We start from the raw sequence: 28,000 nt of genomic DNA, 5'->3' as shown, positions 1-28,000 counted from the left end.
AATCGTTCACTTCTTTGTGATCTGTCGATCGGTGCAGACGTAAACAAACAATTCAATATTATATTACGCCGCAAAGACAAGAGCTTTGAAATTATTTCATTTAGAGTTGTATCATTTGTTCATTTTATACTTGGTTTCTTTTTGATCGAAAAAAAGCTATCAACATTCAGTGCATTAAATGAACTGAAACAGCAAACACTCCAACAGCCACAGCAACAAATTCAACTTAATTTGCAGTTGAATGTGATTGAAGCAAAACAGTTGACTTTCCCAGTTTGATTCATGAAATGTTTTTCGACATTTCACACAATTTCCAATTACTAAAACATAACATTTTGATCTTTAACAACAATTCAGCAGCAACCGAATCAAAATATGCCCGGTCAATTGCAAATGGATCCGGAGAAGCGGAAGCTCATCCAACAACAATTGGTGTTATTGTTGCATGCGCACAAGTGTCAAAAGCGCGAAAATGATAATCCAAACGGTCAGGATGCGAACAAGTGTACGTTGCCGCATTGCCAAACCATTAGAGAAGTTCTAAATCACATGAAAAATTGTAAAACGAATAAAGATTGTACGGTGCCGCATTGTTCGTCGTCGCGTCAAATTATCAGCCATTGGAAGAATTGCAATGGATTGGACTGTCCAGTGTGTTTGCCGTTGAAACAGGCGAACAAAGGAAATGTCCCAATGGTAAGTACGAAACATTTTACTCTTAACGCCATTTGTCAAAATGAGTTAAGATGAATAAGATGTCATTGAATCATAGTTCTACACAGAGTGACATCTACAGATAGACTTACATGTTTTAGAGCTAGAAAATTGATTTGTCCCCCTTTTTCTTTCGATTCAAATTCAAATTTATAGCAGCAGCAATTGGCGAATTCACAGCAAAATCAACAGCAGCAACAGCAACAAGCTGGTCAGTCACAAAATCAGTCACAAATATCGAATATTCCACAGGTGAGTATGCAAAACATTCAAGTGCTGTTCGGAAATACGGATAATCCAAACGGTCCGGGTGCATCTTTAAGCGCTTTAGGGCCGTTGCCAATGAATTCACAAGTGCAAGCATCGAATGTGCCGGGCACGAAAGACTGGCACAATTCAATCACGTCCGATCTTCGAAATCATTTAGTTCATAAGTTAGTGCAAGCAATATTCCCGATGCCCGATCCGGCGGCAATGCTCGACCAGCGAATGCACAATTTGGTTGCGTACGCCAAGAAAATCGAGGGTGATATGTACGAAATGGCGAATACGAGATCTGAATACTATCACCTGTTGGCGGAGAAAATTTTTAAAATTCAAAACGAATTGGAGGAGAAGCGACAGAAGCGAAAGGAACAACAAATGCAACAATCGTTGTTTAGGTGTCAATCACCTTAGTTTGGTCATCAGTGGCCTAACAAATGTACCGAACATCAAAGAGTAGCATAGCACCATCACAGCTGATCTTCGAAATTATTTGGATTGAAAGTTAGCACAAGCAATAAACCCAACAGCCAATCCAGACAAACAAACATCGATTCAAATTGCGAACGCACGAAAACTTGAAGATGATATTCACGCAAAAGCAAACACCAAAAATGAATACTATAATTTAATAGCTCAGGCAATTTCTAAAACACAGATGCACAAGGAAACCAAAGGAAGCCACTTTGCGTACATTCAAACAAACAACATTCAGTGTAAAGAGATTAATTCCGCTTGATAATTTGTTTGATTGTACTTTTCCGATGAATATTTTCGTATGTTTCATAATTATCTTTTTCTCGGAAATTTCTACACTTGCTTATCAATAAGAAAGACTCAGAATAAGTTCTATGTTGTGCTATCTCAATTTTTTTTATGTAGTTTTATTAACATTCAATAAAGTGAAGGTCCGGTGTTTCTCTATTATTTATAAAATTACATTTTTTTTAACGAGATAAAAGAAATGTTAAGGCTAACATTTTGCTCATTTTTCTATATCGAAATAAATAAATCAAAAATCTCAAATCATTTCAATGTCGACTGATCAGCGAGATAACGGTCAATGTGAATTTTCCGTCAAAGTAACGCCAGAAAAAATCAAAATAAAGAAAGAAAGTTATTTTATTGCCTAGAATATTTGGATTTTGTTATAGCTCTTATCTTTGTTGTTGTTTTTTTTATATTTCATAGTCTTACATATTGTTTTTGGAACTTGTACAGCTGAATATCTACAATAAAAAAAAAACCATTAGTAAATCATCAGTGACTTTATTCAATTTTTCCCAGCAGCCGACACAACAGCAGCAACAACTGATGCCAGGTGCCCAATGGCACCGTGAATGCAATCCATGCAAAATATGTTCATGGCAACGAATGAAAATCAACAAAAATTCGGAATTAATGAGACCAATTTGCCTACATTTAAACAAACAACATGCAGGGTCAAAAGTTTAATGTCGCTTGATATTTGTTTATTTGTACTTTTCGGATGAATATTTTCGTTTCTTTCATGATTAACTGTCTGTTTTTTCCATGAAATGCTACACTTGCCTATCAATAAGAAAGACTCAGAATGTGTTCTATATTCAGATATCCACACGTCGGTGATTGAAAATAGTTCTATGCATTTTTCAATAACGAATTGTCAATACAAACAAAATAAATTCATTTCAAGGTCGACTGATTAGCGAGATAACGGTTAATATGGACTTCCTGTCAAAGTAACGCCAAAAAGTTATTTCAAGATAAATTTTTTTTTTTTTTTTTCATTGCCTAATATATTTGGATATTTTAATACATTTTTTACAATACGTAAATAAACGCAATTTAGCTTTCAATAGAAATAAAAATGGATAGACAATTCAAGAAATCACTTCATGCTGTGTTGACAAGTTGAATGATATTCCGTATTTACATTCAATAGACTCGGTGACAGTGTTGCCATTTCAGTTAATGTATTGTCGTACAGCAGCGACATCTCGGATTGTGAAAAAATGTAAACGTCATTTGGATGTGGCGCTATAAGTCAAAACATATGTTCAAATGTTTATTGTCATCGTCAATTAACCGATTTGACTCTTGGGTGCTTTGTTCATTGGCGTACCATCAGTCAATGATTCGGTATTTTTGGCAGATCAAACATCATTATCTCCATCATCGGCATCCAACATAACACATTCAACCCTTTTTACGTAAGTGCAATGTTCAGTGATACGAAAATAAATCAAATAAAATTCTATTTTTCACATTTATTTATCAATGGGCGGCATTGGCTGAGTGCACATGTTTCACAGGCAACCAATTTGACTGTATTTGTTTTTCATTTGAAAAAGGCGAACGAATCGAAATGAGAGACGACCCAAGAGGAATACACAGACTACAGCATATCCTAAATGCAGACAAAGCGACTAAAGTTCGAATGCAATTAGTTGTTTTGTTGCACGCACAAAAGTATCAACTAGTCGATGACAGTACACATGTCCGATGCACGGTGCCATTCTGTCAAACCGGCCGTGATGTTTGGAGACACATTAGCAATTGTAAATTGGAGGAGGAATGTGCCGATGCTCGATGTAAAACCAGCCGTCAAATACTCGCTCACTGGGAATTGTGCTCAAAGAATCAGCTCTATTGTAAAGTGTGTACACCGCTAAAAGTGGTAAAATTTCGTAAACCAAAACGTTTTGAAGTGCCGGATTGTCTTGCAGCGCGAGCCACCATTGATCATTACAAAGAGTGCACTTCGATGGAATGTGAGCGTTGTGGTAATGTTAAGGATTTAAGACGAAAAGTGTACGGGTCACGTGGTTTGGTGAAGCGACGCATTTGCCATTCAGCCCTATTGAAGCATTCCTGCCGGTGCCAGGTATTGTTACTGCTACTGCTGTTGCTAGTTTTTTTTTTGCATTCATATTCGCCCTATTCAGAGTGTGTTGATTTATGTTTTCACTTCAAGTGGCGATATGTTTGTATCCAAATTGCCGTCATCATTGTTTTGGCTACATGAATGCGATGCTGAAAAAACCGGCAATCCAATGGCGATCGCAAACAAAAGCGACGACAGATACGCGCATTTCCATTTTGAGCGAATACAAAACAAATGGAAAATCATATGACATTTTTGATATCATTTCTTTTCCGTTCGTGTGCGCATTTCAACTGTTTGGTTTGTTTTTGTTCGTGATCGTCAGAGCCCACTATAACGTAACAACATTGTTGAAAAATAGAATTCATTATCGCAGATAACAGCATTTTTTATTGATTCCTCAGGTTTGTTTCAATGATTTCGAAATTCAACGAAATTATGTTACTTTTTTTTTATTATTTCAGGATCGAACGTGTAAAATTCCAATGTGCATCAAAATGAAACGTGTTCTCACCCATACGAATATGTGCCAGGGGAAGATGGCCCAATCAATGGTTTGCCAAGATATTGCAACATTTTGCCTTAACCACACCATTGTTTGTACGGAAAAAGACTGCATTTTATCAACGAATCGAGTCAATGCTTGAAAAAACTATAGATCGATAGCAAAAATCAAAACACAAATATTATCATTTACCATTGTGCCAATCGTTCAAATAATTTAAATAAATGTATCCTAATCGACAACGAATCGACTTCATCTGTCAAAGAATCGAATTTATTATAATCAACTGAAAAATAAAACCAATAATTATTTATCTAAGCCAACCAAACCAATTGAGGGAATTTGATTCCAATGTGTTGTTAGTCAAAATAAAGAAATTTGTTTCAGGCAAGTGTTAACTTCAATTTTGTCATTACTGATGAATGAACCATGGACCATGGAACATGGTCCAAATGATAAAATTGCATTAGGTAGTGTTACCATGTTGCAAATGACAGACACCTCTTATGATGTGAACTATGCAGTTTAACCGTTCTGAAAAAGACTGAAGTAGAAACTGTCAAAGGTTGGAACGAATTGATCTCAATCCAATCGACATGGATGTGCCATCCAAAGTGTAGAAACGCTTATGATATGCTCAATTCGTCGATATACGTTACAGTCATAATACTGACGAAAATTGGAGAAAATCAATTGATTCGGTGTGTTGAGTCGTTGGTCAATGCCTGCCATTGTATGGAATAAGAACGTTCTTATCACCGAATCGTTTGTATGAAAACAAACTCCATTCTGTCTATCAATCGTATCAACAGCACGATTAAGTTTGTAGCAAAAGAAAAGGTTATCAATATGGATAATAGAATTCAAAGGGATTAAAAATCCGAATTCCCATCGTGCCAATTGTGAATATTTTTGTTTGAAAATCAGTCTATTTGGAAGCATAAATTGGTTTTATTTGTCTGTATGATAAATGAATAGATTTTAATCAATTAGAAAGAAATGACAGCAACATAATAATTGCAAACAACAAAAATGTGAATTTCATTGCATTTTATTTAATAAATAGCATCACATTAAATGTCATTCACGTCAATATATTCATAGTAAAATTCAATTATCTCTCGGCCATCGATTCGGAAAAGTGTCACTTCGAAACCCGTACACACACAGTCGCACAATTCAGTCTGAAGCAGACATATAAACATAAAGTGATTCCATAAGTGAAATTCAATTGGAATTATCGCATTTAAATCGAATAAACAATGAAAGAAGCGAAATCCATTTGGAGCCACTTGATATCAGCACAATGAAAAATGCATTGAAATTGGTTCGTTGTCAATGTAAACAATTTAATCATTAAAACTCTGTTACTTCGATTTGTATTCGTTGCTCGTTTTTTTTTCTTCTCTCTTCTCGTTGGCTGGTTGGTTTTCGGTAAGAGTACGATGTGCAAGGGAAAAAAATTATAATCTTTTATCTACACTAGCTGTATTTGTCCATTGCAATGGATTTTGTGTATGAGCTCTAGTTCTCGGCAACCGAAACAGCAAAACAAAAATTCAATATTTTATCGACCGTCTTGAATCCGTCTCGTCCGAGTGTGAGCGAGTGAGAGAGTGTGTGTGTCGTGGGGTCGAAGAGAATTTTTCGAAAGCATAGCAATGTAACACACATTTAATCAACTTCAAAGCAAAAGAAACAGGTTTTTCTCTCTGTCTGTTTATTTCGTGGTGGTATTGTTGCATGCGTAGCCTTTTTTCTTCATTGTTTTGGTATGTTGTTCCCCTTTTTCGATTCAATAGTGTCTCATTTACTCGCACGTCTGAAACCGAGCAGCCGAATATGCGAAATTCGGCGACAGATGTCGCATCGATTTGTTACGTACATTCTCCATTCGTATTTACGGTGTTGTCCGTATTATCGTTCGATATCGAGACTGATTCACCGAAAACATGAACGCAACGAGAGCACACAGAGAGAAAATTCTATGTATGAATCGGTGAACAGAGCAGAACAAAAGGAAAATAAAAGTAGATCGTGTTGAATTTGGATGCAGCCTTGAAGCATGAACTTGTGCGACTCATGTCAATTCGCCGGCGAACCTTACACAGAGAAGAAACGACCGAAAAAAATAAACTTCAATTCTGCTCTCAGGTGGAATGGAATCGATTTGTTTTAATGACACTCGAGTGAGAGTACACCAAAGAATTTCATTCATCGTCGACAATTTTTTTTTTCTTCATTTTATTCTGCATTCGGTCACACGAAAGTTATTGTGAAAGTTTTTGTTCAGTTCTATTTCGTAGAAAAAAAAATTAATTTTCATGCTGATAACAATCAATGACTAATTTTAATAATAGCGAACAATGAAAATCCTGAATCGCTGAAAAATGAGAAAAATTAAAAGCAAATTTAAGGTAATTCATGAATGAAAGTTTGCAAATAGTTTCAATACAAGCAAATAGAATTGATTCGTAGGATATTTTCGAATGTCATTCCGTAGCATTTTCCTTTGTTGCGACCAAACTACACGTAATGAAAAGAAGAAAAAGAGAAGAAAAAAAAAACCGTACACTCAGCGTTCATCGTTTCTGCTACATGCTCTCGAGAGTTTGGATCTGTTGAATAAAATATTTACATAAGCTGGCAAAATCGGTGTGCGTTCGCGTTTGCCGCACGTTTGCTATATTTTCATTTGATTTGTTTCGCTTATTTTTTTTTCTGTTCCTACTTCGCTGTGTCGTTTGTCAGCACGATTGGCACACAGAGTGCATATGTACATTGTGTGTGCGCTGGGTTGCCCATTGATTAGGTTTCGGAACGGAGTTTTTCGATAGAAATGTTTTCACACATACGCCACAAGCGACATCATCAGTCGTCTTTCGGTCGTTTCGTATGGCCAAAATGCACACGCACGCACACACATGCAAGTTTATCGTGTAGTTTGAGTGCCATTCACTCACCACTCACGCCATCTCACGGCTAAATATGGACGCAGCCAATGAGCGTCGAGCATTTCGGGTCACATGAACACCGACCGACCAATCAACACAGCAAAGTATACAGAAAAAGAAACAGAGGCGATCATTTAAGATTTTGCCATTGACAAGCATAGAAAAGTTTTTACTTTTCACTTCACATCAACAGCCGCCATTTTACTAATTCGCGACTTAAGTAAAAATTCGAGGATATTTCTTAGGTAAATTTATCTAAATAATTATCCAAAACTGTGAAAAACTTATGCGAATGGTGAAATTAAAGTGATTGAAAAATAAATAAATTGAGAATTTTTGTGATTTGAATGAATTAAGTGCGGATTAATGCAAAGTGTTTTTTCTCTCGTCTTTCGCGTACATGTAGCATACATATATCTCACAATAAAAAATTTTTTTTCCTTCGTTCATTATACATATGTGTACATTCGAAGCAAGCAGCAATTCTCGTCAAAAGTGTGTATGAATGTACCGCAGCAATATTTGGGACTACACATACTGAAGTTTTTCTTTTTCGAAGCGAAAAAGAAAAGTAAAACACTGCGAACGAAAAAGAAATTATTTGATAATTTTATACATCATAAAATAAATTCATCGGCAGTTCCGTAGCGCTTGTTATCCATTGTATTATGTGCAAGTGAGAGACTTTTTTTCTTATTTTAATGGTCGACGGCTATCACCCAAACTAAAACGCTAAATTAAAGTAGAAAATGAATTTTATTCTCTCTCGCGTTTCCATGATTTAATAAACATACACCAGAACAACAAAAAATTCAGAGTGTCTTTTGGCCGAAACATGCAACATCAGCGATAAATGAAATTATTTACAGCGAAAAAAATTCAACAGCGGGCGATAACACTTTGAAGAGAAAAAGAGTTTGTTATTTTTTTTTTTCGTTCGTGAAAAGACTGAGGACCCGAAGGAAAAATTGAGCAAAGCGTGAAAAAGGGAACATTGTTTGTTGGCTTGAATGAAGAGAAAAGCGAAACGAATTTGGTATGTGAATTTATTTGTTCGTGATTTGTATTCTGGACGCGGTGCTAAGAAAATCAAGAAAATCGTCCATGAATTCGACGACACCGATTCCAATGAGATTTGGCCAAATTTACATGCTATGAAAAATACCGACACTGATCAGAATCGCTAAGTGGATCGCAAACACGAGAAAATGTCGCCAATGCAATACATTCATTTTTTGGCAAATTATTTATCCCGACCAATAAATCCATTGTGATAAATATGGCCAACGACAGTGACTGTGGTTAAATTCGGGCAAAATTACGGCGAAAATATCGCGAGTGAATTTTTTTTTTTTTTTGAGTTTATTAATGAAAAAAAATCGCCTTCCGTGTACAGACAAAAAAAAAGACTTAAAACGAAAGAGAAATTGTTTGAATCATAAAACAAAGTGCTGAAAAAAATATCAAACTAATTTTCAATATTGAGAGATAAAAACAAAGGGACCGAACCAAACGAAGCACTTCACGTTTTTGCTAGCATTGAATTAAAAATAGTCGAGAATGTGTCATGTATTTTGGTCCAGCTGTTGGTGCAATGGACTGTACAACAACGATTCATAGGAAACGACGGAAAAGAGGAACAAACCAATCGCAATCAGTTTGCCTTTTCGACATCGTTGACTGGACGACAAAGCAGAATCTATCGGCTCGAACAACATCAGTATCAACCACAAAAATATTATCATCTCAAATCTTTATCACGCATCAATCCACCACACGCTGTCGAGTCTCATTGAATGCTGTGCAGGTTTTCTAGTGTTTTTTTTTTCTGTGTGTGTGTTGAGAGAAGAACTGATCCTTCCATTTATCCGAAGCCTTTCACTAAAAAGAACCACTGAACGAGAGTGGAACAGAAAATATACACAAGAAGAGAACTGCTTTGAGCGTCACACCAAGTCAAAGAGATTTCCCGAAAGGCGCGCACACTCATCAACAAACACAAGAGAACAAAAAAACCAAAATAAGCGGTTTAATGAAAACAAAGTTCAAGATTGAAACAACACAAGTCTTCAAAACCCATTCTAAATATTGTCTACCTACAAAACAAATCAGTTGAATTTTATTCATTACAAGCAAAATGCAATACACATAAAAATCGCAAAATCGAATCTATCGCACGTCAACAATACAATTATTTTGCACAACATGTTAGCATCAACGATATGAGACATTCACATAAAAATGATCAAATACACAGCGCAACCTATCTAGATGGTGTTTATTTTTATAGAGCGCAACAAAATAAAATTTAAAAAAATCGTTTGCATTTTGTCTTCGAATCAAATAAATAAATGAAAATAAGTGATTTCGTTGCAATTTTATGCATAAATTAAAAAAAAAAAAAAAAAAAAGACTTATTAAAAAGAGAAAAAAGAACATTTTTTTAAAAACACAAAATTACAAGTAACAAAAAGTGCCCCAAAAGTTATCATCGTCGAAAGAGAAGAGAAAAAACAAAGCAAAAACTATCAACTTATAGTTTTAAAACACTAATTTAAAGTAAAGTTTATGTTTAAATTGACCATAGAATAAAATTTAATTTTGTTCCGGTCCCGTTTTAAAGTTAATCCTTCAAAATCGCATCCTTAATTAATTGTGACAATGGATGATCAACCTCCACCGAAACGAGTTAAACTTCGAAATGAACCACTGGACGCACAAGATTCCGGTAAGTACACAAAAGAAAAATGTCCACAGCAAACATTTTGTTTCAAATAAAAAAAAAAAAACCAAACAGTTCAATAAAATAAATTGGTTCAAAAATGACCGAAAGTTTTTCTTTTTTGAAAAAAATCCGAAAAAAATCAAAAAAAAAGTTTTAAAAAGTTCGAGAAAATCCAAAAACAAAGTTCAGAAGAAAAAAAATTCGTTGTAAAAAAGTGTATAAAAAAAGCCAAACAGTTCATTTCATCGAGAGAAGGTTTATTTTTGTTCTGAAGTTGGAAAAAAAAATATATCAGTGACACTTTGCAAGGAATATGGTGCTTACGACCGCAGAATAGAGAATTGTCTGTAATAAAGTGAGAGGACGAAATAGCTGTGCTTAGACAATATTTTTCATCGGAATCAAAACAAAAAAAAAACTCGATAATCCGTAACTCTTTCGTTACCCATTGAGTGCAGTGAAATCAACATTTAAATTCCCTCTCATAGTGTTTGTTCAAAAAAGTAGAATCATCGAAACAAGAGCGAAGCATTCAGAAAAATAAAAATTGAGACGAAAAGAAAATTTAAACAACGAAGAAAAGTCAACGCGAATGAATTAATGAACATTTTTCGACAAGTTGCTCAATAGACATTGTCCGTGTACACAAATTCTCAAATCTCGTATCGCAAATGCGCATACGCAATATTCATACTCGGAGAAGAATTAAATCTATTGCATCTAAACATACGTGTTTGTACGGTGTGAAATAGTAAAATATGTACGGTTTTGTGTTTTCACTGTGGCACTGTACCGAAAGGCCCGACAAGTCGAACGATAGCAGACGTTTATTTTATTATTTTGGTGAACGCACGAAAAGTACAAACAACAACATCCACACACATTGTAACATTCGCATACTTGTATTCGCAACATTCATATTTCTCTCTGTGTGTCTCTCTCTTTCATTTCTATATTTTTGTAGACACAAACAGTGTAAAAAAAGAATAAATATCACGCTAAAAAGCAAAACGAGAGATAGAGTCGTCCTCATGCACTGGCCTGTGATGTATTCACTGTGTCGTTTTTTTTCTCTGTTCGTTCGCCTTCTCTCTGTCTCTCTTGTCACACATCAAATAAATGTGTGTGGTGTATTGTTATGCTTTTTTTACGATTCAATACTCGCATCTCGCTGTTGATTTGATTCAACTGTGTGTTTGGTTTCGGTTCGACATCTAACCAAATCAAATAAATAGAACACACAATCCGAATAATGATGGTTCATTGAGCGAGTGTCATGTCACTGCTGAGCGAGTGAGTGTAGTTCTCTTGCTCCATAAAGAGCACACACACACGAGCGAGAAGATTGTGCATATCTTACGTTTTACTCGAAACCAGTTGAGCAAGGCGTCTCCATTACGCTCACCATCCGATGTCGTAGTCGATGTCGTGGTGGTGGTGGTGGTCGTCGTCGTCAACACAGACGGGAAAGTGTACAATGCCACACTACATGCGAATGCAAACAATACACTGACAAGGTGAACAACGAGAAGACTGTCTCAATGCGTATACACGTCTCGCTATGTCTGTGCACACATGCATGTATATGTATGTGCTACTTGTTTCCGATGTCTGCGTACCAGTCAATTTTCAGTTCGTTCATTCTATACTTTTTTTCTCTTCGCAACTCTCATTCCTCTCTTCGCTCCGACTGCTTCTTCTTCTTCTTTTTCTTCACCACAAATTTATTGTTCATTTTTGAGAAAGTTTTTTTTTTTGCTTCTCTCTGCTTTTTGCTTGAATGAAAAAATTTTCCCGTCGGAATCAAAGTAGATTTGAATTGCGTTTACACGCAAATTGACCTTTTTCAATGAATCTGTTTTGGATAATTGAATTGTATTTGATAGCAAGAAAATAAAATTGCGCTTCACGCAAATATCAGAGGCAAACGAAAATTGTGCGATTTTTTTGGCTTTAATCAACACGAAAAAAAGAAGAAAATAAAATTGATTAATGTTAGTGTATTCACTGAAAATGATCGATCGTAAGGCACCGTATCGGTGTATATGTGCGCTACATTCAGACAAAAATAAGACGACATGATGAACTGAACATGGCTTATTGTAATGGCGGCTCCATTTTCTGTCTGCGAAAAAAAAAATCAAATTGCTCAAGTGTGCATTCAGAAGCATGAGCAATACAAAACATTCAAATCAGTATTCGTTTGGTTTTTTTTTCCTTTGCTATCTCTCTCTCTCACTCACTCTCTCTCCGTTCGTTGCTTTGTAATAATTTGTGTAGAAAAATGGCGCGCTCATTTGTGAAAGATGTAATTTTCGTGTTGTTGTTTCGTTTTCGTTTCATGTAGATGTGTCAAGTCTTGTGTTCAATCTGGAGGATAACTTACCAGATGAACTCGTGTCCAGTGGGAACAATTGGGCTGACAATCTTGGCGCCAACAAATCGACTGGACCGCCAGGAAACAATCAACAGCAAATGAATGGCGATGATCCGACGGGTGTTCCAAATGTTACGTGGAATCAACACCAGCGGCCAGGTACAATTTTTCTTTCTTTTCTCTCGAATTTCCTTCGAAATCAACGAAAAAAGAGAAGTGTCTTTAACAAAAATTGTTCAATTGCAGGCCATCCACAGCAACAGTTGCACCATATAATGCAACAGCAACAGCAGGGCAATAAAAATCAACTTCATGGCAATGTGAATCAGCTTGGCATGGGACCATTAGGCAACAAAAGCCCAAATTTACAGTCGCCACCACAATCGAGTTTACCAAATACAATTGGCATGAACGCAATGCCAATGTCGATAGCAAATAATGGAACTCAACCGATGGGCTCGATGCAAGCAATGCGTGGCCAAGGTGTTGGCGTTGGCGGCGGTATGATTATGACCAATAGTAATATGGGATCGATGGGCAATGTTGGCATGGGTGGCGTTGTTAATAGTCTAAAGCAGCAATCAATGGCTTCGGGCGGCAGTATGATGATGAACCCAAATCAAATGCAACCAAATAACCAACAAGGTATGCATCATCCGATGCATCAGAATTCCATGCAGAACGGCCCAATGGCGGCTGGCATTCGCATGAATTTGCAGCAACAGCACATGCCTCCCGGTATGCCACGTATGCCTAACCAACTCATGATGAACAGTCAACGAATGGTTCTCAATCAATCACAACAGGTATGAGTCAATGGTCATTTAGATTTTTCTTTCTATTTTGCATTGGATTTGAGTTTGTTTTTAGGCCATTTCCATAGGTATTTGAAGTGAAACGTTAATCTTTTGTTTTTTTTTTCTCTTCCACAGCAGCAACAGCCAACGCCAATGAACGTTGGTGGTGCTGGTCCTGGCGGTAATATGATGAATGTAGCGCAAATGAATATGCAAGTAAGTATTGAACCGAGAGCGATAACCTATTCTATGTGTACATTTCAAAATTCATTCAACAATTTATTTTCATTTTCAAAAGCAGCAAATGTATGGACCGCAACAAGCACAGCAGCAATTGCAGAACAATCAGCCAATGATGAACACAATGGGACCACAGAGATTGACGTTGCAAGGCAATCGGATGGCTGTTTCGCAGCCAGGGATGATGAATTCTGGCATGCAGCCGCAACCACCCCAACAGCCAGTAAGTAAATTTGAAATTGGAAGAAAATCCCATTGAATGAACATTGATTCATTGTTCGAGATACATCAATCAAACTTATGTTAACTAAATTACTGTGAAAAAGTCTAACTGAATGAATTTGTCACCATTTGAAACAGCAAACACTCCAACAGCCACAGCAACAAAATCAACAAGTCATGATGAATGACGACCAGCAAATGATGGTGAATGCACAACAGGGCAATCAGCAACAACAGTCCCAAGGTGCAGGTGTACCAAGTGGTCCACAGCAAAGGCCACAACCGGTAAGTTGAAAACATCTAATTCATAATTTGCAGTTGAATGTGATTGAAGCAAAACAGTTGACTTCCCATGTTTGATTCATGAAATGTTTTTCGACATTTCACACAATTTTCAATTACTAAAACATAACATTTTGATCTTTAACAACAATTCAGCAGCAACCGAATCAAAGTATGCCCGGCCAATTGCAAACGGATCCGGAGAAGCGGAAGCTCATCCAACAGCAATTGGTGTTATTGTTGCATGCGCACAAGTGTCAAAAGCGCGAAAATGATAATCCAAACGGTCAGGATGCGAACAAGTGTACGTTGCCGCACTGCAAAACCATGAAAGAAGTTCTAAATCACATGACAAATTGTAAAACGAATAAAGATTGTACGGTGCCGCATTGTTCGTCGTCGCGTCAAATTATCAGCCATTGGAAGAATTGCAATCGATCGGATTGTCCGGTGTGTTTGCCGTTGAAACAGGCGAACAAAGGAAATAATAGTAATGCTCAAGGGAATGTCGGTACCACAAATGCACCAACAATGAACGTACAATCCAATGTTAACACAACGTCAAATGCACCAACTAGTATTCCGAATCTAAATACTCCAAATCAGCCAAATCCGGGCAATCAGCAAGGTGATGGGCTGAATATTCCATTGACTGTAAATGATGCGCGACGCAACTACGATTCGTTGAATATGAATCAATCGGGAGCGGCACCAAACACAATGTCAACGAATGCACAAGGAATGCCACAAATGGGCGGCACACAAATGCCAACAAATCAAAACATAATGCCCGGCATGCGAAATCCAAATAATCAACTCCGTATGCCCGTACAAGGTAATTTGAATGCCGGCAATAGTATGAACAGTGCAAATATGAATAGCGCAAACATTGGCAACGCAAACATGAACATGAACAATGCCAACATGAATAATCCGAATATGAACCAAGTTGTGCGTGTGCTGGTGCCACCAAATCAACAACAGCAACAGCAACAGCCACAGAACTCAAATCAAATCATGCCAAATCAGATGCTTATGAGTCCCGATATGAGTGGGGTGAGCGGCAGCGGAAACACCAATACACAAAACAGTCAAGTCAGTCAATTGGCAAATACGCTGGGTTTAAACTCACCCGGAGTCAATTCAAATGTCCCAATGGTAAGTACGAAACATTTTACTCTCAACGCCATTTGTCAAAATGAGTTTAGATGAATAAGATGTCATCGAATCACAGTTCTACACGGAGTGACATCAACAGATAGACTTACATGTTCTAGAGCTAGAAAATTGATTTGTCCCCCTTTTTCTTTCGATTCAAATTCAAATTTATAGCAGCAGCAATTGGCGAATTCACAGCAAAATCAACAGCAGCAACAGCAACAAGCTGGTCAGTCACAAAATCAGTCACAAATATCGAACATTCCACAGGTGAGTATGCAAAACATTCAAGTGCTGTTCGGAAATACGGATAATCCAAACGGTCCGGGTGCATCGTTAAGCGCTCTAGGGCCGTTGCCAATGAATTCACAAGTGCAAGCATCGAATGTGCCGGGCACGAAAGACTGGCACAATTCAATCACGTCCGATCTTCGAAATCATTTAGTTCATAAGTTAGTGCAAGCAATATTCCCGACGCCTGATCCGGCAGCAATGCTCGACAAGCGAATGCATAATTTGGTTGCGTACGCCAAGAAAGTCGAAGGTGATATGTACGAAATGGCAAATTCGAGATCTGAATACTATCACCTGTTGGCGGAGAAAATTTATAAAATTCAAAAAGAATTGGAGGAGAAGCGACAGAAGCGAAAGGAACAACAAATGCAACAGGCTCAACAAATGGCACAAAGTCAAGCTGGTACCACTTCCGCTACGGCCACCGCGCCGCAACAATCCAATCCACTGCAGACGGGCATCCAAGCGAACCAGCAACAACAGCAAATTCGGCCAAATAGTCAAGGTGGAATGAGTCAGATGCAAAATGTATCGGGCATCGTGAGTGCGCTGCAACGAAGCATGCCAATGCAACAATCACCGATAATGCCGCCACAGCCAACGTCGCAGAGTCAAATGCCGAGCCTTGACTCGAGCATGCAACAGAGCACCGCCAATATCAATCAACCAAATGTTCCGAACTCCGGCATTGTGAGTGCACTGCAGCGCGGAGGCGTGAACAATGTGAACAATTTAATGCAATTGCAACAACAGATGCACCAACGATCAAACATGCCTATGCAACCATCACCAATGATGTCACAACAGACAACACTCCAAAATCAAATGCAGATCGATTCGAATATTCAGCAAAACGCTGGCAATGTCAATCAATCCAATGTGCCCGTTCAAAATGCAGGCATGGTCAACGCACTGCAAAGAGGAAACCCTCAACAGATGCAACAGCAAATGGCCAACATGCTATCGCAGCAGAACCAACAACAACAACAACAACAACAGCAGCAGCAGCAGCAGCAACAACAGCAACAGCAACAGCAACAGCAGCAGCAGCAGGTAAGAATTCAGATATTTGGTTTATCATTTGAAAGGATCTGAAAATTTTGAAACAAAGATCATCTTTCTTTGTGTTTGATAATAAATGGGGCTCTAACATATTAAATGTCAATGTTGATTTATCGCCAGGATCAAAATCAGCAAATGATTCAGCAAACACAAATGCCGCCCAATCAGCAAGTGAATTCGAATCAACCAAATAGTATGCAGCAGCAGCCACCGACTCCGAACTCGCAGAATCAATCACAAAACACTCCGCAAGCTGTCACTCCACAGCACACACCAAACCAACAAAATCAAATGATCCCAACGCCGCAGCCACCTTCATTGCCACAACAGGTATGATCTTTTGAACCACATGAATTTTCGAATCATTCAATTTTTTGTTTTTGGTTATTCGTCTTTCGTTCTACCTTTTGAACGTTAAATGTGGAATGCTAACGAAAAAAACGTGTGAAATATTTGATATTACAGAGCCCATCACCAAATCGTGGTCCATCGAGTAATATGTCAAACGGGCCGATTCCGGTGAATACGCCACAGCCGAATGCACCGCAAATGAGTAGCCCGTCGCCATTGGCATCGCCAGCGCACACGAATACGCCTTTAATGAACACACCGGCCAGTACGCCCACGTCGAATGTGATGTCGATGCAGAATAGCACATCGTCAATGGGTAAAACGAATTTGGGTGGTGGTCCAAACCAAAATGATCGAGCAACACCAATTCGTACACTGAGCATGCCCTCGCAAATGTCTGCCTTAGAATCAGCAGCGCAAGAGCGCGACGAAGATTCCCAATCGCCAAGTGATAATAGTAGCGTCAAAGGAAAATGTGACATTAAACAAGAACACGATATCAAATCCGAAATGGATGAAGAAGCCAATCTAATGGATACGAACAGTAACAATAGCAACAGCAATTGTGGCGGCAAAAATATCAACAATGACATGTCAAACATTAAAACTGAATTGAAAACGGAAGCAATGGACCAAGGCGACAATAATTCAGCCGATAGTGAAAACGACGACATGAACGACGTCAAAGATGAAATCAAAGACGAACCGATGTCACCGGCTGATATAAAACCTAAAGTTGAAAAGAAATCAACCATTCCAGAACCAATCGAACAAGATATGACCGAGAAGGATAAGAAGAAGAAATGCTGTACGTATTCGTTTTTTTGTTTCCCTTCCCTTTTTAAATCGATTTTATGAAAAATCAATTGGTTTTTGTTTGATTTAAAAAAAAAAAAGCAATGAAATGTATTTTAACACAATGTTCTCATTTGCAGTATTCAATCCCGAAGAGTTGCAGAAAGCACTGATGCCAACATGGGAGAAGATTTACGTGCCAGAAGAATCGATGCCCTTCAGACAGCCGGTCGATCCGAATCAACTGGGAATACCAGACTATTTCGATATCGTACGCAAACCAATGGATTTGAGTACGATCCACACTAAACTGACCAGCGGACAATATTCCGATCCTTGGGAGTATGTCGACGATGTTTGGCTGATGTTCGACAATGCATGGCTTTACAATCGTAAAACATCACGCGTTTACAAATATTGTACAAAGGTAAGTGAACTAATTCATTGATCAAACGTATGCCAACATAGTCTCCATTCAATTGTTCAATTCATGTCCATTTGCCATGTGTTCGCCGAAAACACAATGCAATTTCCATTGGCGCCACATTTAAAAAATAAAACGATTTGCACATTTTTAAATCCAAAATTTTCGAACCTTTCAATAATTTCAGCTTGCGGAAATTTTCGAACAAGCCATTGATCCAGTGATGCAACAGCTTGGCTACTGCTGTGGCCGAAAATATACGTTCAATCCACAAGTACTGTGTTGCTACGGCAAGCAACTGTGTACAATTCCACGTGACGCAAAATATTACAGCTACTCGACGAGTAACTCGTATATGGCGCTCACGAATCGTTACACCTTCTGCCAAAAGTGCTTCAATGATATACCAGGCGATATGGTCACACTAGGCGATGATCCCATGCAGTCGAGCCAAATTAAAAAGTCCGAATTCACAGAAATGAAGAACGACCACTTGGAATTGGAGCCGTTCGTTGATTGCCTTGAGTGTGGCCGAAAACAGCATCAAATCTGTGTGCTGCATTTGGATACAATTTGGCCAGGTGGATTTGTGTGTGACAATTGCCTTCGAAAGAAAGGTGAACGAAGGAAAGAGAATAAATTCAATGCGAAACGTTTGGCACAGACTAAATTGAGTGTGTACATAGAGACGCGTGTAAATAATTTCTTAAAGAAGAAAGAAGCTGGTGCAGGCGAAGTACACATTCGAGTCGTGTCCAGTTCGGATAAAATTGTTGAAGTGAAACCAGGTATGCGCAGCCGTTTCGTCGAATCGGGTGACTTAAAGGCCGAATTCCCATATCGTGCCAAAGCATTGTTCGCATTCGAAGAGATTGACGGCATCGACGTGTGCTTCTTTGGAATGCATGTACAAGAGTACGGTTCCGAATGTTCGCATCCAAACACGAGGCGCGTTTATATTGCATATTTAGATTCAGTGCATTTCTTCAAGCCCAGGCAATATCGTACGGCCGTTTACCATGAGATCCTACTTGGTTACATGGATTATGCGAAGCAATTAGGTTACACGATGGCGCACATTTGGGCTTGTCCACCGTCTGAAGGTGATGACTATATCTTCCATTGTCATCCACCGGATCAGAAGATTCCAAAGCCAAAACGACTGCAGGATTGGTACAAAAAGATGCTGGACAAGGGCATGATAGAGCGAACCATTCAAGATTACAAAGACATTCTGAAGCAAGCCATGGAAGACAAGCTCACATCAGCCGCAGACTTGCCGTATTTCGAAGGTGATTTTTGGCCGAATGTCCTTGAGGAAAGCATTAAAGAATTGGAACAAGCCGAAGAGGAGAAGAAAAAACAAGCCGAAGAAGAGGCTGCTGCCAATGCGGTAAGTTCATACAAAGATAGATAGTTTGCAAATATTTCGAACGATCTATAAATTCAAACAAAAAATGGATTTTCCATTTGCAGATATTTTCCCTGAATGAAGATCATGATCCACCTCAAGAAGATAAAAAGAAAGGCCAGAAGAAAGCAAAGAAATCAAACAAATCGAAAGCAAATCAACGGAAAAACAATAAAAAATCACACGAGCAACAGAGTGGAAACGATTTGAGCGCAAAAATATTCGCGACCATGGAAAAACATAAAGAAGTCTTCTTTGTGATCCGTTTACACTCAGCACAATCAGCTGCTAGTTTAGCGGTAAGTTGAATATGAATTGGAAAGAAACGAAGGGAATTCCGTGCGAGAGATTTATTTCACTAATGATTTCCATTGCTTTGACAGCCAATACAAGATCCAGACCCACCTATCAATTGTGATCTGATGGATGGGCGAGATTCATTCCTCACACTTGCCAGAGATAAACATTATGAATTTTCTTCATTACGTCGAGCTCAGTACAGTACATTGTGTATGCTTTACGAGCTGCATAATCAAGGTCAAGATAAATTCGTTTACACGTGTAATCATTGCAAGAACCACGTTGAAACTCGTTTCCATTGTACCGTTTGTGACGTGAGTATTTCACCAATTTTCAACCTGCTATTTATAGCTAAGTTATTATGTTTTGAACATTTTCAACAACAATGAAACGTATTGGATTCGATTTCAGGATTTCGATTTGTGTACGGTGTGCAAAGACAAAGTCGGTCACGACCATAAGATGGAGAAATTGGGCTTGGATTTGGACGAAGAATCACCAAACGATTTGAAACAAATCAATCCGCAAGAGGCACGCAAGCAATCGATTCAACGGTGCATTCAGTCGTTGGTTCATGCTTGTCGCTGTCAAGAGCAACAGTGTCGTCAACCTTCGTGCATGAAAATGAAAAAGGTTGTGGCACACACAAAAATTTGCAAACGGAAAACCAACGGCGGTTGCCCGATCTGCAAACAGCTTATCGCTTTGTGTTGCTACCACGCAAAACACTGCAACGAAGTCAAGTGTTTGGTTCCGTTCTGTCCGAATATCAAGCACAAGCTCAAACAACAGCAGCTGGCTCAAAGGTATGGAAAAACGACGCTTTTATTCATTTCGTTAGAATTTTGTGGTTTCTTCAAATTGAAAACCTTTATGAACACACTATTTCTAAATGCCATTTTCCATTTTCTATTTCATCCGAAAACAGAGTACAACAAGCCGAATTGCTTCGTCGTCGTGTTGCGTTCATGAACACCCGAACAGCTCCGATGATTCCGCCGCAAGCTGCCATTTGTGGTGGTCAAAATACAGCAAACACTTTGATGTCGCAAATGCAGAGTAATGCCATGGCATCACAGGCGGGCAAGCTAAGCGTTTCACCGATGCAAGGCAATCAAATGGGTAATCAAATGATGGGTAATCCAAACACAATGGCTTCGATGAATACCATGAATAACAGCGGAATGATCGGATCGAATCCAATGATGGGCAACGCAAACCAAATGCATCAGCAACAAATGAACCCGGGCAATATGATGAGCACCGGAATGAATAATCCGATGGGTGGAAATAATCCAATGAATCCAGGCAATATGATGAATGTAAATAATCAAATGGGCGGTGCCATGAACAACATGAATGCCGGAAACCAAATGCAACAACAGGCGCAACAGGTAAGCTACTCACTTTCTCTTCTGACATTTCAGCACAGTATCAGTGTAATACCAGTGTTAAGCTGCACAAATTGCACTCACAACACTCGTATCTAACACATTATCTAATGCAATACGTCTATTACAGATGAATACCGGAAACATGATGACGAACGCTGGTTCAATGAATATGAACAATCAAATGTCTAGCGGCATGCAAATGCCAGGGAATAATCCGATGGGAGGAAATGTATCGACACCGAATATGTCGACCATGAATACAGGACAAATGTCGGCCAATCCAATGGGAAGTAACACATCCCTAGCTAGTCCAGCGTCGGCTGTCTCATCACCATTACCTCATATGGGCAATATGAATAACTTGGGCAGCCCGCCTGGAATGGCGATGAAACCGGGCGCGCAGACACCTCCGGCCAATGTCCTGCAAGTGGTGAAAGAAGTGCAAGAGGAAGCGGCGAGACAGGGATGTGGAAGCTTTGGCAAGAACCTACCTGTTGCTGGATCCATGCCACCGCCACCCGCCATGCAACGCGGCCTGAACATGGGAATGCAACAGCAAAACACCATGATTCCACAGCAGCAGCAGCAGCAACAACAACAAACACAACAGGTAATTATGGCTCTCTTTTGTTCGAAAAATAGGGTCTAGGGAATATCATAAATAAGATTCATTCTTAACAACGTGTTACACATCAATAGTTTCACCTTGATTTATCTTGAAGTTTTTATTTGAATTCATTGAGTTCGGCTTTAAAAAATCTAACAATATTGTGTATAATGAATGAACAGTCAAATCCACAACAGTCGCCGCAACAGGGCCAACAAGCGATGGTGAATGCAAATCAACAGCAAAGCCCAATGAATGTTGGAAACGTTGGAAACGTTGGCAACGTCGGAAACGTTGGAAACGTTGGAAATGTTGGAAATGCTGGACCAAGTGGCAATATGATGCAAATGAACGATTGGAATTCACGATTCCCCAACAACGCCAATCAAGGTCTCCGTCCACCGAACCCTCAAATGATGCAACAAAATCCACAAATGCAACAACAACCGCAACAGCAAACGCCACAAATGATGAACATGAGAGCGGGAATGCAAGGCATGGGCCAAAATGCACAGAATATTGGTAATCAAGGGCATAAGCAGGCATTGCAACAGCTAATGATGACGCTGAAAAATCAAAGCACAAACAACCCTGATCAACAGCAACAAATTCTGAACATCCTAAAATCCAATCCACAGCTCATGTCAGCATTTATCAAGCAGCGACAGGTTGGTGTTGTAACAATAGCTGTAACTGCATTGAATTTCGAACGATTGGAATGATAATTCTCTCTTTTTAGCAGGCACAAAATCAAAATCCAAATGCACCTGGCGGAAACGTTCAAGGGAATATGTCACAGATGATGAGTCCTCAACAGCATTCGCAGCAGCCACCACAACAGCAGCAACCTCCAATGCCAGGCCAGATGGGTGGACCACGGATGCAATCCATGCAAAATATGCAATCGATGCAACAAATGGGCCAAATGCCAGGCAACGCAGCGAATCAAATGCAAGGACAAGGGCAGAATACTCAACAGCAACAGGTAGGTTACCGTTGAAAGTAAACTTGTATAGGAATTGACTGAAACGCACTGTGTTGGACACATTTTGATATCTATTCTTTGTCATTTCGTGTACAGCAATGGATAAAAAACCAGATGATGATGCAAAGACAGCAACAGCAGCAACAGCAGCAGCAAATGCAAATGCAGGGTAATTACCCACCACCATATTCGCAACATTCGCAACGAATGAGAATGCAATTCCAACCAGGCAGCGGGAACATTGGAAATGATCAACAACAATTCGGTATGAAAATTGAGTAAATTTCATTAAGAAAAATTGCATTTTCCTGGCACAAATTGATGCCAGGCATACTTTGATTCAAACCAAACCGCAGAGTGTGGACATTTCCATTCAAATTTTGATTTTGATTTATTTCTGATCGCAACAGGTATGAATAGAATGCAACACAATCAACAAGGAGTGATGGGCCCACCAACTCCACAATCGATGATGCAACAGCAACTGATGCAATCGGTTCGATCTCCACCGCCAAATCGTAGCCCACAATCGAATCCCTCACCACGAGCCCAACCGTCAGCGTCGCCGCGAGCTCAACCGTCTCCTCATCTGCCGAGTCATTCGCCGGCTCCTCAAATGGGTGGCAATCAGCAGCCCGGAAACGCTGACATGCACATGCATCCACATCAATCACCAATATCAAATATGCCGACTGACAACATGAACGTGCCTGGTGGCAATATGAATGTACAAGGTAATTGTCATGGCTTCCAAACAATTTTTAATGCATTTTCCATTCGATTCTGTGATCAGTAATCGTTCAAGTTATTATTTTACCAAATCTAATGCATTTGTTGTTTTGCAATTTTTTCAGGCGGTATGGATAATATGCCAGGGATGACACCTCAAGATCAACTCACCAAATTCGTCGAACAATTGTAGTAATATTTCGTATTTTGTTGCCAATTAATATGCATTGTATGCGCATGTAATCAACGATACATGCGTCGAATTCCACATTTAGTCAAATTTACAATTTAAGCCAAAAAAAAAACACAAGAAAATACGAAGGGGCGAAAGAAAGAAAAGATGGCGATGAAAACACAAAACTGAATATCGACGAATAGCTCAGAAGCGAAGAAAATGAGCAAAAAAAAGAAAATAGTCTGTTTGGCTTTTTGGCAACCAATATTGGTGTTCTGCCTTAATTTGTTTCTCATATATAATTATTATCTATTCGCTTTAAGTGTATTTATTTAATTCCTTTCAAACAAAAACAAAACAAAACTCATTTCTTTTTTTTTTATTTTTATTATTTCTATCGATATATCATTACTATGTATATAAGTAACATATATATTTCATTGAAGCTAACATTTTTAAAAAAAAAAATTAACAAAGTGAAACGCATCAGAAGTGGAACTCAAGATAAACAAAAGAAAAACAATATTAGATTTTATTTAGGTTCATGTACATAAATTTAACAAACAAAAAATGAAAAGAAAAAAACCAATATTATAAAGAACATGAAAACCAGTTGAGAAATTGAGTTCAGTTTTAGAATTATTTGATTGTAGAAAATGAAAATTGTGTCCGACGCGAACCAATTCGGATTTGATATACATTGCAATGTGAAAAGAAGACACACATACACACACAGATGGAAATTGCAGTAAATGTGATGACAAACGGACGATGATCTTGTGCAGAAAAAAATAAAACACGTTGACAGTTGATCAAATGACCTAACCTATTTAGTATACTATTGTCGTATTGTAATATCACAGTAAATCTACCATTAAAAAGAAAATTGAAAGAAAAAAGCAAAAAAAAAACGGCAGCTAATTATCATCCAAAAACAACCAACATGAAAAGGGCGTTGTTTTTATTTGCGATTCGCATTAATTATTTTAAACAATAAGAGAGATAGGGCGAAAAGGAAACGTAAAAACATTAAAACTTATCTAATTAATGTATTATTGTCTGATGTCGGCACTTATTTTTAAAGAAAATCATTAACAAATTATTCCTTTTGCATTCGTTACAGAAAAAAAACAACATGAGAGAAAAATCACAAAAAATTATGCCTCCAACACAAAAAAAAAAAATGAAAAAATTTGTTCGGTCTATGCATATGCATAGTATATGCACTATAGAATAACCGAAGTGAAGACAATGAGTTTCAATTGTGAATTGAAACCAGATGTGTACGTTTAGTGTGTACTTATGGATAATAGAAAATAAAAAACAAATGGAATTAGAAAAAAAAAACATACAAGTCTTATCGCAAAGCAAAAAGAGACAACAAAACAGAACTCATTGATGACTTTGAGCTAAAATTGAGAAGCTAGAACACAAAGAAACTCAAATTCCTGTATTTTGTTATTGAAAAAGAAAAGTAAAATGAAATCCGACGATATAAAAAAAATGAACTTTGTATTTTATATTGCATTACAATTTAGACATTTAATACGGATTTAAACAAATTGAATTTATTAATCTATTTTGCGATTGAATGTGTGGTCGCTCTAGAGAACACATCCTCACATACACATACACACACAACCACATGCAACAAACATCTGTAAAATTAATTTGAAACCTATATAATTACTATTATTGTTTATTCATAGGAAAAGTGTAATGTAAATGATGATGAAAAAACACAAACACACACACACACATTGAATGTAGCATAGACTTTTAGACTAACTTAAAAAAAAAGAAGAATAATCTGAGGGTGGAAAAAATAATATACATTTTCATATGAAGCACATCATGGTGAAGTGCTTGGGATACATTTAGAACACGTATAGGATATGAATTTAACAAACAAAAAATCGCGATTTAACAAAAGAAAAAACATTAAATCTAACAAAACAAACAAACAAATAACACGTGAATTATAATAAAATTTTACATAACGCGCGCATATAGAATATTCAATCAGAAGAAGAAGAAAAAATCATCAAAACACATTTTCGTTTCTATTTTATTTATATCAAACTGTATAAAACAACCAACCATACACGCGAAAGAGAGAGAAAACCACAAGATGATAAAATCACAAATGAAAAATATAATTCGGCAACCGATAAGTGAAGAAAAAAAAAATGGCAACCGCAGCCACACTCAATATATATATATGACACAACTTGGACAAAGCAAAAATAAGAAGAAGAAAAAAAAATAGATACCAAAATCGTAGCATGGGACGAAATAAATAGACGATAATGGAAAGAAAGGAAAGATTGCATAACAAAAAAGAAAATCATTAATTCAAATCGTTATTATTATTAAATCTATTATTGTATTTTCGTTAGGATTCTAAGGACACATCTTTCTTTTCTTTTTTCTCATTATCAAAACTAAAAAAAAAAGAAACAATAGATTTGAGTTACAAACGATAGAATGAAAACAAAACAAAAAAAAAATCATATATTACGAGATGATATAAGGACCGACATGAAAATCAACAACAACAACAAAGCATAAGTAAAACAAATTATGTAATTATTAAACGTTTAGAAGGTATACACATATTAAATCAATTAATAAATTTAAATAAAAATGAGTTATTACAAACAGAACGAATGTGTATATTTCAAGAAAAAAAAGGCATTTATTTTCCGATCTTTACGTTTGTTGTGTGAGAATAAGATTTAATCAGCTTCCACGACACACACACACACATACACATACACATACAGAGACCTCGTTTCCACCTTATTTCCTGCATTTAGTTTCCGTTCCGATCGAGCTCCAGATATGTGACACGAAATCAAATGATATTTCTATTTTGTTTTCATTCATTCATTAGCACCGACACATACACACAAAGAGAAAAAATTGTATCTTGTTTTCCAATGCACTCAATCAATCTCATCGTGTATGCACGAATGAGATGAGAAACGCACTGAAACCACACCGACGGCCTTTAGTCACAGGTGAAAAGCAAAAACTCCATACACTATCACTACTACACTCACTGAAGACCAGACTTGATAATGTTTGGTGAGTGTTATCCTACAATAAAACACTTTATGACAACTTTACACCCCTATCAAATATGAAATAATCAACAAATTTTAGTTCTAAATCAATTAAATATCACTCATTCGTTTTGAAATGGAATCTTGTGTTCAAAATTCTATCTAAATAGAGTTCATTACTCTTTGTGTTCTGACCTTTTACTCGGTTCGTTTTGTTTGAATATGAGAATTCGCATGTGAAAGCCTCTCCCTTTCGATAGATATTTAGACAAATAACAAAAATGACCAGAAATGTAAAAACAATAACATTTTATCAAAATCAAAGCTACTCGACTCACTTGCAACACTAGACTATTTAACTAGGTTTTAAATGTACTACATCTCGATGGTACGATGAGAATGATATTTCTCACTTGTTCAAAGTAGCTCGTTTTTTTAGACCCAGCCGAATAAAATTTTTAAAACTGAATCAGTCGCAACGGGAAGAGACCATGTTTGTATTCGAACAAAATCAATTTTAGACATGTTGAAAAGAAGAATTGATCAAAGTTGATCCGCTGAATGAATAAATACAGAGAATAAAACAACCATCATTGAATCAGTTCAATGAACAAAAACAACAATGAAAACACCTCATAGGTAAAAAAAACCACAGCTGAATAAAATGCGTTTTATATATGGCTATATTCTAATCAATTTGATGTAAAATACACATGAAATTTACTTTAAGATGAAATAAATCAAACAAGATTTATAAATTGAAGAAATAACATGGATTCCGAACACAATGAATTAGGAAACTAAACACGGAATTAGCGATTATTGTCATTTATTATTGCCGGTTAATCACATTTTAAGTGTTACACGTAAAATTATTATTAATAGATTGGATACAATAAAAACAAACAAATGGAACATATTTAAATGTAAAAATGATTAACGAAAATGAAATTGATGCGTAAAATTACAGTGTTGCGTTTTATTTTTCCATCGTTCATACATTTTCGACTCTTGCTTGTCTCTAGCCTGGATGTCTCCGACTATGGATGCTATGTTGTTTTACACATAGCGAATGATACTGAGTCATCTTTTAAATTGAGACAATACTCAGTTCGAGATTATGAATACAATGTACTTTATCAAAAATTCATCTGCTACAGCGGTATCGTCAAAGATAAACTGCCTACAGCTGAGATTACTCAGTAGAAATTTAATGAGATGGCATTATTATTCAAAAGTGATGAGAAGGCATGATTTGTGCAAAATGTTCAGAAAATGCTTATTTCATCTTCAAAAATGTT

The 28,000-nt window shown here is 37.4% G+C and overlaps 2 protein-coding genes and 1 long non-coding RNA gene across 16 annotated transcripts; 2 read left to right on the top strand and 1 right to left on the bottom strand.

Annotated features, from left to right (window-relative positions):
• LOC129569418 (histone acetyltransferase p300-like) lies at positions 1 to 2,235 on the top strand. Of its 2 annotated transcripts, none has more exons than XM_055448233.1 (2): positions 1 to 696; positions 874 to 2,235. In XM_055448233.1, the coding sequence occupies exons 1-2, from the start codon at positions 376 to 378 to the stop codon at positions 1,390 to 1,392; spliced, it is 840 nt and encodes a 279-aa protein (XP_055304208.1). In that variant the 5' UTR covers positions 1 to 375; the 3' UTR covers positions 1,393 to 2,235. The 2 variants fall into 2 exon arrangements, with proteins under 2 accessions (XP_055304208.1, XP_055304207.1); XM_055448232.1 differs by having other exon boundaries at positions 2 to 696; positions 871 to 1,914.
• LOC129569421 (uncharacterized) lies at positions 1,845 to 2,375 on the bottom strand. The gene is made up of 2 exons (XR_008688029.1): positions 2,176 to 2,375; positions 1,845 to 2,107 (listed from the first exon to the last, which is right to left on the bottom strand). It is a non-coding gene; the product is annotated as an uncharacterized LOC129569421 (long non-coding RNA).
• A 4,969-nt stretch (positions 2,376 to 7,344) lies between these two features.
• LOC129569411 (histone acetyltransferase p300) lies at positions 7,345 to 24,456 on the top strand. 13 transcript variants are annotated; one of them, XM_055448218.1, is made up of 23 exons: positions 7,345 to 7,548; positions 9,927 to 10,031; positions 12,376 to 12,564; positions 12,652 to 13,211; positions 13,338 to 13,418; positions 13,504 to 13,665; positions 13,803 to 13,949; positions 14,106 to 15,104; positions 15,279 to 16,451; positions 16,581 to 16,790; positions 16,926 to 17,619; positions 17,747 to 18,033; positions 18,218 to 19,423; positions 19,507 to 19,740; positions 19,825 to 20,055; positions 20,153 to 20,547; positions 20,670 to 21,135; positions 21,263 to 21,745; positions 21,925 to 22,410; positions 22,482 to 22,727; positions 22,824 to 22,992; positions 23,138 to 23,461; positions 23,582 to 24,456. In XM_055448218.1, exons 2-23 carry the CDS (start codon positions 9,965 to 9,967, stop codon positions 23,647 to 23,649), a joined length of 8,877 nt encoding a protein of 2,958 aa, XP_055304193.1. In that variant the 5' UTR covers positions 7,345 to 7,548; positions 9,927 to 9,964; the 3' UTR covers positions 23,650 to 24,456. The 13 variants fall into 13 exon arrangements, with proteins under 13 accessions (XP_055304193.1, XP_055304188.1, XP_055304198.1 ...); XM_055448213.1 differs by having other exon boundaries at positions 7,379 to 7,548; positions 9,594 to 10,031; positions 14,103 to 15,104; XM_055448219.1 differs by having other exon boundaries at positions 7,390 to 7,548; positions 14,103 to 15,104; positions 22,485 to 22,727.
• The last annotated feature ends 3,544 nt before the right edge of the window (positions 24,457 to 28,000 follow it).

The sequence above is a fragment of the Sitodiplosis mosellana genome, unplaced genomic scaffold (assembly GCF_009176505.1).
Source record: "Sitodiplosis mosellana isolate CC-2019 unplaced genomic scaffold, AAFC_SMos_1.0 Smas_scaffold_30, whole genome shotgun sequence".
In the NCBI taxonomy this organism is placed as follows: Eukaryota; Metazoa; Arthropoda; class Insecta; order Diptera; family Cecidomyiidae; genus Sitodiplosis; species Sitodiplosis mosellana.
Note: the sequence above shows the minus strand (reverse complement) of the source record. Positions and strands in the feature narration are given on the sequence as shown.